Below are 10166 nucleotides of genomic sequence, written 5' to 3' on the forward strand. Positions count from 1 at the left end.
AAAAAAAAAAAAAAAAGAAAAAGAAAAGAAAAGAAAAGAAAGAAAGAAAGGAAGAAAGGAAGGAAGATAGAAAGAGAGGGGGAGGGAGGAAAGGAAGGAAGGAAGGAAGGAAGGAAGGAAGGAAGGAAGGAAGGAAGGACCGGAAAGTACAAGCCAGAAGGACTAGCAAATTTTTAAGCCATTGCTGACAATAATGTAAAATACTTAGAATTTTTTGACAGTTCACTAAAAAGTTAGAGATGTTATTCTATGACTTAGCAGGTTTTATGGCTAGGTATACTCAGGAGAAATGAAGACATGTGTCTACAGAAACACAGTTCAGTAATATTTCTACAGGAACATTATACACATTAGCTAAAGGTTGAAACTCATTGTTCAATAAACGGATAAGCCTTACCATGAATATCCCTGGTTGATATCTCTGGCAGGCCTGCTTACAACCAGGGTAATTGTGGTGACCATAGGTAACCCCAGCCCCACTCCCAGCAAGAGACAAAAGAGGGGATCCCCAACCAGCAAGAGACGAAAGAGGGGATGCCCAGAAGCCTCAGGCCAGTTTGGAACACACCAAGCTACAGCAGAGAAAGAGGCCCTGCCTCAGTAGAAGATGAGAATTGATCCTGAATGTTGTCCTTTGACCTCCATATGCACACTCGATCCGAGTCACTTGCACACACAAGCACCCTAGTCTAAAAGATTGTTAAAATTGCCTTAACAAGGACTTCATTTTGTTGGTTAATCACCATTCAGAACTCTATTCTTCAGGGTTTTTTTTTTTTAAATAATTGTATTATGCAAATAAGTAAAAGAAACAGAATTGCTCATTATGAATTCATAAAGACACTTTAAAAATAATTTCAAGCAAAGCTCATTTCAGAAGAAGAGTTTTTATAGGAAAAAGCACAAAGCTGTTTTATTCAAAAAATTAAATCTTTATGGAGTAGGTGAAAATATAAAATATGGGGAGAAATATTTTCAAGTAAACATTCACATCTCACTGCTATGTGGGAAGGGGGGAGGAAGGAAGGAAAGAGAGAGAGAGAGGGAGGGAGAGAGAGAGAGAGAGAGAGAGAGAGAGAGAGAGAGAGAATAGAAAATGCAAGCAAACAGGTGCTAGCAAAATTTCAAGCCATTGCTGACAATAATGTAAAATACCTGGGCACGCCTCCCAGTTCTCCACCCCCCTGCCACCATCTCCCCTCTCCACCAGATTCACTCCTCCTCCATTTCCTTCAGAAAAGAGCAGGCTTCCCAGGGATATCAGCCGGATGCAGCATAACAAGATATAACAAGACTAGGCACAAGCCCTTCTTCTATCAGGACTGGTAAGGCAACGCATTAGGAGGAAAAGGATCCAAAGAGCAGGCAGAGGAGACAAGGTCCCACTACTATATAGCTCTGGCTGTCCTAGAATTCACTACATCATCTAGGCTGCTTCTGCCTCCCAAGGACTGAGATTAAAGGTGTGTGTCATCACCACACCTGACCTGACTTTTTTTTTCTTTTTTTTTTTTTCGAGACAGGGTTTCTCTGTATAGCCCTGGCTGTCCTGGGACTCATTTTGTAGACCAGGCTGGCCTCGAACTCAGAAATCCGCCTGCCTCTGCCTCCTGAGTGCTGGGATTAAAGGCGTGAGCCACCACACCCGGCTGACCTGTACTTTCCTAATTAAAGTCATGCTACTGGGTAGGAAGCGGGCATGTGTTGTTTTGACACAGCTAAGAAAAACAACAACAAAATCTTGTCCCAGAAGTCTCTGGGACACTGCAATAAACCTTCCACGATACCTAGAACCAGGGCTTCCACTTCACCAGTTTTCTAATGACATTATAAGTGGTGCTAAGAACCAAACACCAGCTGCTTTATTTTGTGGTCAAGAATATAACCAGAACCTAAGGAGACGCTCCTCCTTAATGAATCAGTACTGTGAGGCAGAGCTGCCGCTTTGTTTCTCTGCTGGCGTCCTTTGGCAGCGTCTAGAGGTAATCTTTGTCATTACATCTCAGAGTTACTGGAACTTACAGGTCAGTGTCATGAGGGCCACTCTTCACCTTCCTACAACACTGGACAGCTTCCTACAGCCAAGACATCACGGTGAACAACCTTCACCTTGAAGAAGTCTTAGCTACGCTACCTGTCTTATCCATTTCCAGCCTAAAGTTTGCAAGCATTCTTAGGGCATTTTCCTGGAGCTGCTTTCGTTTTTTGACAGGACAAGCTAAGACCCCGATGTGTGATGCTCAGCTATTAGCCAAGCAATACAATTCCAAGAGAAAAAGACATTACAAATAAAACACCGATGGAAATGAAGCATAGGAAAATATATAAAGCAATACCAACCCTTAAACAAAGATTTCATTATACACCCAGACTTCTCCAACCTCAGACAAGTTATGGTTTCATTTTGAGACAAGGTTTGCTAGGTAGCGTGGTTGGCCTCTAATTTGCGCTCCTCCTACCTCAGCTTCCAGAGTGCTGGATTATAGGCAATCACAACACACCAGTCTTATTAGCATCAGTTTGGATGTGCAAAGCCAACAGCAGAGTGTGAGTTTATTTCTATGTTCATGTCACATCAATCCGATGTTAACTCCAGTCCTCATGCCCACTTTTCAGCAGGTACTACGCTTAATTTTGCTGGGAGGCTGAGGTATATGTGTTTGAAAAGAGAAGAGCACAAAACCAATTCTTTGTTTCTGCATAGGTCTACAAGGAAGACTATAAATACATAAGGGGAAATTTAAAAGGGGTTGAAAAAAAATCAATGGAAGTCTAATTTTCAAATTTGCTAACATGCATCGCAAAGCACTTTACAAAAAATAATGCTAGTCAGGTGGCGGCGGTGCACGCCTCTAACCCCAGCATTGAGGAAGCAGAGGCAGGAGGATCTCTGAGTGTGAGGCCAGTGTAGTGTGCAGAGTGAGTCCCAGGGCATCCAGGGTTATACAGAGAATCAATCAAAACAAAACAAAAACAACACTGCTTAATTGCAAATCAAATTGACCTAGGGAAGGCAAGGGTGTCATGTCTGCCATTCCTCCTTTACCTTTAATTGCTTGGAATTTGTGAGAAAAGCTTACAAAATAACCTTTATCTGAAATTTTAATACCAGTCCCAAAAAGCTTAACACAAAAACAAAGTTTCATAAAATAAACAGACGGAAACAGCTGTAATAGTAATAACCTTTATTTAAAATATGTGTAATCTAGGAAGCTCAGTGTATGAGTTTCCAACTAATTATTAGAATCAAATGACAACAACATAAAAAAAAAAAAAGTCAAAGAAAATCCTCTGTAGAAAAAATACACAAGAACATTTCTACATCTGAAAAACAGCAAACATTCGTTCCAGGCAGACATCTATGTGCTGGTGTGAACAGCATCTCTCCTAGTGAACACCACTGTCAGATTTGTTCTTGTCGTTCCTCACAGAGTAGATGAAACATGTTAAGGTATCTTTTTCGTTCACTGGAATAGACTTGAAGTGGCAACCAACTATCTACAAATTAAAAAAAAAGGACAAATTAAAGGTTAGATGTAGCAGATGCTATGAGCTGAGTAAAAGATACTACTTTGCCAAAGTGCTATGTGATCACAAGATACTTTTTAAAGATTAATCTGTCTTAACAAAATATTAACAAGCTCCAAAGCACATGAAAACAAGATATAAACCAAAGACAGCCTGGCTTCAAAGGATCCTTTAGTCTACACAATTAATATGCTCTGATTCAGAGTATTTTACCAACTCTAGTCTACTTGATTAATGTGCACTTGTTCTAAGTATTTTCCTTTTAAACTTTAAAACTTTAGTTTGCAAACTGTATATTCTTAAACATTAAATATCAATGAAATAAAACAAAAGAACTAATGTCCATCATATGATGGAGGGCTTAGAGTTTATTCATAGGAAAAGATTAATATATGGAAAAAATCCTTGGTAACAAACTGTACCATAAATATCATTGGTGCAATTGATATTAATTCTTAAGTTTCTTGTAAATTTTTATGAATAATTTTTTTTTTCCCAGAGCTAAGCCAGGGCCTTGCACTTGCTAGGCAAGCAAGCACTCTACCACTGAGCTAAATAACCAACCCTTATGAATAAAATTTAAGAATGGAAAACTCAAGGAGCTAGAGGGATGTTGGACAGGACTGTTTTCCTGTCTTTTACTGCACAAATCTAACATGTACACCACAATTAACAGATGAGAAACTGAGCTGCTAATAATAAACATTCTCAGACTCAAGACTGCCTCTTTTCCTAGAATAGAAAATAACTACAACTGTTTTACAAGACCCAATTTTAAGAGCTTGAGATTTAGCTAGGCAGTGGTGTCACATGACTTTAATCCCAGCATTTGGGAGGCAAAGGCAGGTGGATTTATTTCTGAGTTCTAGGCCAGCCTGGTCTACACAGAGAAACCTTGTTTCAAACCCTGTCTCGAAAAACCAAAACCAAAACCAAAAAAAAAAAAAAAAAAAAAGCTTCAGATTTGAGTTNAAAAAAAAAAAAAAAAAAAGCTTCAGATTTGAGTTCTATATTTAAATACAACTTTGTATCAGTTCTTGGCTATTTATTATAGAACAGGGATAACTACACTAGATTAGTGCCTAGTATATTTCATTATAGTAGGGAATGTCAACATATATATGTACTGTGCAGCAGAAAAAGGATGATAGCTTTGAAATAAATTTAAAGAGAAATATTTTTGTTGCCTAGGCAAGAAATATAGGAGAAAATTTGGCTAGTTAGCATACTGAATTTTAATGTTAAAGAGCTTTCTACAAAAATTGTAACTCATATTATGCACATTGGAAATGTAGGCTAACTAATGTCATGCTGAAGAATATAAGAACACTCTTATGTAAATATGTATTGATACACATATACATATTTTGATCTGTCTATTCAGTGGAAATGTTTGCTTTAGATATAAAGTATAATTACTTAAATCTAAGTTTTTTTTTTTTTTTTGGTTTTTGTTTTTGGTTTTTGAGACAGGGTTTCTCTGTGTAGCCCTGGCTGTCCTGGAACTCACTTTGTAGACCAGGCTGGCCTCGAACTCAGAAATCCTCCTGCCTCTCCCTCCCAAGTGCTGGGATTAAAGGCGTGCGCCACCACGCCCGGCAAATCTAAGTATTTTAAAAGTTCAGATTTTGTGGCTTTATTACTTTAACACACACACACACACACACACACACACAACTAGCTTCCAAAACATACCAAAGGAATTGAAGTCCCATACAAAGCAAACTTTATGTTAACGCTTTATTTTTGTTCTTTCTCTTGATTTAAAGAAAGTATCCTTTACTTAAAAACAACTACTAGGGGGCTGGAGAGATGGCTCAGCGATTAAGAGCACTGACAGCTCTTCCGGAGGTCCTGAGTTCTAATCCCAGCAACCACATGGTGGCTCACAACCATTCGTAATGAGATCTGATGCCCTCTTCTGGAGTGTCTGAAGACAGCTTAGATATAATAATATACATATAATAATAAATATTTTAAAAAGAAGAAAAAAAAGGGCTGGCAAAATGGCTCAGCAGGTAAGAGCACTGACTGCTCTTCCAGAGGTCCTGAGTTCAATTCCCAGCAACCACATGGTGGCTTACAACCACTCATAATGAGATCTGACGCCCTCTTATGGTGTGTCTGAAGACAGCTACAGTGTACTTAACTATAATAATAAATTAAAAAAAAAATTCTCATGAGCTTGAATTCCCATCTGTTTAAAAACAAAAACAAAAAAACTACTTACAAAGGCAAATGTATCTGAAAGTAAAATTAGAAAGCAAGGAAAATCCTGTTTCAGGGCTCACCTGCAGAAACTTTGAAAACTAAATTCTAACAAATACTTGTAAGCTTATTTATTTTCCATCCCTCAATGGAAATATTCCATTTATATTCCACTCCACATATTCTACATATATTCCATCCCTTAATAAATATTCATTGAGTAATCAGAAATTTAAAACAGAATTCTAGAACGATGATAAAAAATTCTCACTGAACACTTACTCTGAAAATCACTATTAAAAGACACTGTATATATTCTGAATATAATCCACTGAGCACTCACCGAAAAGCTTTCCTAGGTGACAGATGTTTCTAAACAACTATATTCTTCCACAACACACCTACTAACTTTTACTTTACTACATGCAATGAAGTATTCAATATACTACATTCATCTATTTCATCATCACTTAATGATACCTTGTTGGTGTGAACAGGATTGTTTAAACAGTATAAAGTTTATTTATATATACCTCAACAAGTTGTGCTTTATTTAGACCTGGTCTGGTTGGAAGCTTGAAGTGTCTTTTGTATCTTCTAAGGGTATTTACTTGTAATTGGTACAAATCAACCTAGAAAAAAAAATATATGAATTAGTTCACTCTGCTGAAAAGATATCATTGACACTTCAACACAGTGACTTCATTTACACAATCGGACCTGTACTTTATTAAACAGTTCCATCTTTGGGGAATACATATTATAAACTTTTGGAAAAACAAAAGAGGAAGTTGTATGCCGAGAACTGTAAGACTGTTGTCTGAGATTTAATATTAGTATAAATACACCTTCACTGGCTGTATTTAACTTTTGAGATTTCTTGGATGCTTTAAACAGTTAAAAAGGAGTTCAAATATTTTACAGAATGGTGTTGGGATTGCCAGCATGCTTATGATTTACATATAACATAGGGGAAAAAAGCCTGATATCTACCTCTGGAGTGTCGATGTCCTGAACAGGTGAGTCTCCCCCGTCATCATCGCTTCCTCTCCTCTTCCTTCTGTTCCGAACACTCTGAATTAAGTTCTTATGATAGTCACAAATGTAAAGATGCCTTGCCTGGAAAGGAAAACGTTTCAAAGACTGAATGCAGAAAAAACGCAGCTAAGTATTAGTAAAATGCATAGGCCCAGGTGGCTGACTAAAAATCATCCTAACAGGCCTCTGTTCAGAAGATGTAATGTTTCTTTCCACTATTAAAATGTTGTAACATTAGCAATCTGGCGATACTGTTAAGGAAATGGGGGAGGGGGAGGAATTGGAAGATGTGGGCGGGTAGTATCTTGGAGAAAGCAGGCAGGCAGGAAAGAAAGAAAAATTCCAATTCTCTGGGTCTTGTCATCAAATTGCATAGAGGGTGACCTAAGTAAGTTAGCTCCTGTTGATTTTCACTTAAGGGGAGAGGTGGTATTGCCCACAAATTTGTACTTGTTAGTATTTTCTATAGCTTGAGCACAGGAAATTATATTACTAGTAGCTATACGCTTCCCGATTGTTCTATTTGAGTCAAATTCTACACAGATACAAAGTACACGTTTTACAAATGCAACATTGAATTCATATCCTAGGTTTACATTTGAAGCCCTAAGGTTTTTTTTTTTTAAGGATTAAATGAACGTATTTCTCTGTATTGTGTTCTCAATTAAAGTAAGATGAAATTATTCACGTCCACTTGCAAAGTTTCTCATGAACCCTACTGAGAAACTGCCTAAACAGAATCACAAATAAACTTTTCAAAAATTTTAATTACTCAGGCATTTGAGAGTCGTATATGGTGGAATAGGAAATACTGAGCTGATTGACACTCTCCCTCCCTCCCCCTTTTAAGGCTACAATTAAAGGCCGAATGAACAGGCTTTTAAATTGACTTCTAAGCTAAGGGTAAGTTAAAAATATACAGGATGTGTGGAAGTTCTGTATCTTGTTCTTCCTTTGCCATCAGTCAGCTCTGAAAAGTAGCAATGGAATTCTCTGAAACCTCATAGCTGGCCAAAACAGCAGACGTGCATAAAGACAGAAAAAGAAATCCCGATGGCTGCCGAGAGGGCTGTAAAACCGCAGAGGCTTATTTGCAGCCTTGGTTCGGAGCAGCTGCCCGAAGAGCTGACACCGCAATTGCCGTTTACAACCATCTATCTCCTTGCAAGGCAACTGGTGAGCTCGGCTTGTTTGTCTGCGTTCAAGAGAAAGAGAACAACGAGAAAAGAAAAGAAAGACAAAAAGGGAAAAGAAAGAGAAAAGAAAAGAAAAAAAGAGGATTGTGGGGTCCAGTCAGACTCTACTTTCCCCCAGAGGAGCGGAGCTGCTCCCTAGGGCAGACACCGGCTCTGGCAGCAAAACAAAGGCGCCTCCATTCCAGAAGGGACTGCCCGGCTGCGAGAAAACTACTCCGGGCCCTCGGTGCTGCGGTCCCCTTTGTTTCGTTTCCAGATCGCAGCAAAGGAGGAAGAGGGAAGCCTGGCGTGGGAGACACGCGAGGCAGCGGGAGTCCGGGCGAGGGGCGGAGGGGACCCGCACCACCGTGCGAGCGCGCGCTGGGGGGAGGTGGCCGGAGTTGCAGGGACTTTGTTTCAATCAGAGAATCACTAATCCCACCTGCAGCCCAGTCTCCGAGACTCGTGAACCCCGCCAACCATCCGGCGAGGTACGCAGGCTAGGGCAGGGCAGGGCGGTCCCCGGGCTACTTACACTCTTATCCAGCTCGATCTTCACCTTCTTCTGAGAGATGCTCTTCTGGATCCTCTTGCTGAAGCTGGCGTTGCCTGCCGCGCGCCCGCACCGCTCACCGTCCTCCCGCAAGCAACAGAGTTGCCCAGGGCCGGGACCGGCCGCTCCAGGTGGCCCAGAAGCTGACACCGCACCGGCACCGGGTACCTCTGCCCCACCGCCGGCTGCGTTCCCATTCCCCGCCGAGGCGGCGGCCGCCGCAGCAGCGACCACCGCGGCCACGGCGGCGGCCGCGTCCCCGCCTCGGCTCATCTCCTCCGGAGTGAAGCCGTTCATGTCTGCCAGTTCGGGGGCGCCGGCGCTGCCACAGAGCCCCGCTCGCCGCGCCGCTCCGCCTCCTTCCCCGGGGCGGCCGTTCACTCCGCACCCCAAGTCTGGCGGCGGCACGGTCCGACGCCCAGAGTCCAGGGCCAGCCGGTCTGTCGGTGCTGGAATAGCGGCCAGATCCGGTGACCGTGAACAGGAGTGAAGTGGAGCCTAGAAAAGGGACCCCACTCACTGTCACATGGAGACTTCAGCAGTTAGACCGCGGCTCCTCCGCCTCCTTCTTAACCCCAGAACCTGCGCGAGGGAGACGCCCCTCCTCCGGTCCCTCCCCACCCCTGCCGCGCGGCCCCACGGGAATGGTAGTTCTTGGTCGCGGAGCTAACTTGCGCTCTGTTCTGATTACCTGCAGGACCAGCGGGACAAACTACTCATCCCAGCATGCATCGCGCGGAGAGCCACCCCTTGGGTTTTTTTGTTTTTTTGTTTTTTTTTCCTTTCCAAGAGCCGGGCAAGTCTGACTGTGAGGTCAGGTTTTTACCGTGTTTTCTCGCCTCTGTTCTCTCCTGCGAGCAAGGGCTCGTTTTAGCTCCTCTTGTTTCGCAAAGTTAGTGTTCAGACCGCCAGCTGACTCCTGGGAAGAAGCATAAATGATGTCTCTGTGTGGTGGGGTAGTAAGGATTAAGTGAAAAAAAGTTTACGGGCTGTTTGGCATTTATTGAAAAAAACACTCGGGCTACCTAGCACTCTTTAGGCAGAGAGTCCTGCATCTCCATCTCAACGCCGCCGCTGACTTCTAGAGCGTGGCAGGTCCTTGGCACACTCGTGTGCCAACGGGTTGACAGGCATCGGGCTGCTTGTCGCCTCTACTGCCACTTGGATTCCTTTCAAACGGATCTAAGAGGGTTTAAGACCATTTAAAGGAAGCACACTGGTATCACGTCTGCAGACTACTTCTCAAAACAGTCCTGGCTGTAGGGGACGAGGACCAGGAAACCTCTTTTCTTGAATCCTATACATGCGTACATGTGTGCTTGTGTGTGTCGCGGGTAGGGGGGGTGCGCGCGTGCGCGCCTGGGTACGTGTTTGTGCTCGCGTAATGTGTATTCTGGCCTGTGCCAGTGGTGGGCGGGGTGGAAGAATGGGCGTGGCCATGCCAACCCTGAACTTCTGATAATTATTAGACTATTTAGCAATCCCATTGCTTAAGCAAAAATAATGTATTTCAGGTGGAAGAGTTTTGAAAGAAAGCCTGTTTTAGATTAATCAATTCAGTGACGATTTTATATATATATATATATATATATATATATATATATATATATATATATATTCAAAACTAAAAGCTGTCCATGTTGTCTGTGTATGGAGGATACACT

At 42.0% G+C, this 10166-nt stretch overlaps 1 protein-coding gene and 1 long non-coding RNA gene across 2 annotated transcripts in view; one reads left to right on the forward strand and one right to left on the reverse strand.

Moving 5' to 3' along the window:
- Positions 1 to 3166: 3166 nt before the first annotated feature.
- On the reverse strand, positions 3167 to 9093 carry Sap30 (Sin3A associated protein 30). The gene is made up of 4 exons (XM_021219391.1): positions 8485 to 9093; positions 6730 to 6855; positions 6270 to 6368; positions 3167 to 3498 (listed from the first exon to the last, which is right to left on the reverse strand). The coding sequence occupies exons 1-4, from the start codon at positions 8797 to 8799 to the stop codon at positions 3388 to 3390; spliced, it is 651 nt and encodes a 216-aa protein (XP_021075050.1). The 5' UTR covers positions 8800 to 9093; the 3' UTR covers positions 3167 to 3387.
- A 102-nt stretch (positions 9094 to 9195) lies between these two features.
- Positions 9196 to 10166, forward strand: part of LOC110336183 — a 22703-nt gene continuing 21732 nt past the window's right edge. Inside the window, exon 1 of the long non-coding RNA XR_002381199.1 lies at positions 9196 to 9448. This is a non-coding gene — a long non-coding RNA (uncharacterized LOC110336183). The remainder of the gene's footprint in view (positions 9449 to 10166) is intronic.

This window comes from Mus pahari, chromosome 19 (genome assembly GCF_900095145.1).
Source record: "Mus pahari chromosome 19, PAHARI_EIJ_v1.1, whole genome shotgun sequence".
Classification (NCBI taxonomy): Eukaryota; Metazoa; Chordata; class Mammalia; order Rodentia; family Muridae; genus Mus; species Mus pahari.

Excerpts from the sequence above, each read along its gene's own strand:
- Sap30 (XM_021219391.1), bottom strand. The coding sequence starts at position 8,799 with ATGAACGGCTTCACTCCGGAGGAGATGAGCCGAGGCGGGGACGCGGCC. Across the intron at positions 6,856-8,484 it reads AGATCGAGCTGGATAAGAGT|GCAAGGCATCTTTACATTTG; the intron begins GTAAGTAGCCCG and ends TTTCCTTTCCAG. Across the intron at positions 3,499-6,269 it reads ATAAAGCACAACTTGTTGAG|ATAGTTGGTTGCCACTTCAA; the intron begins GTATATATAAAT and ends TTTAATTTGTAG.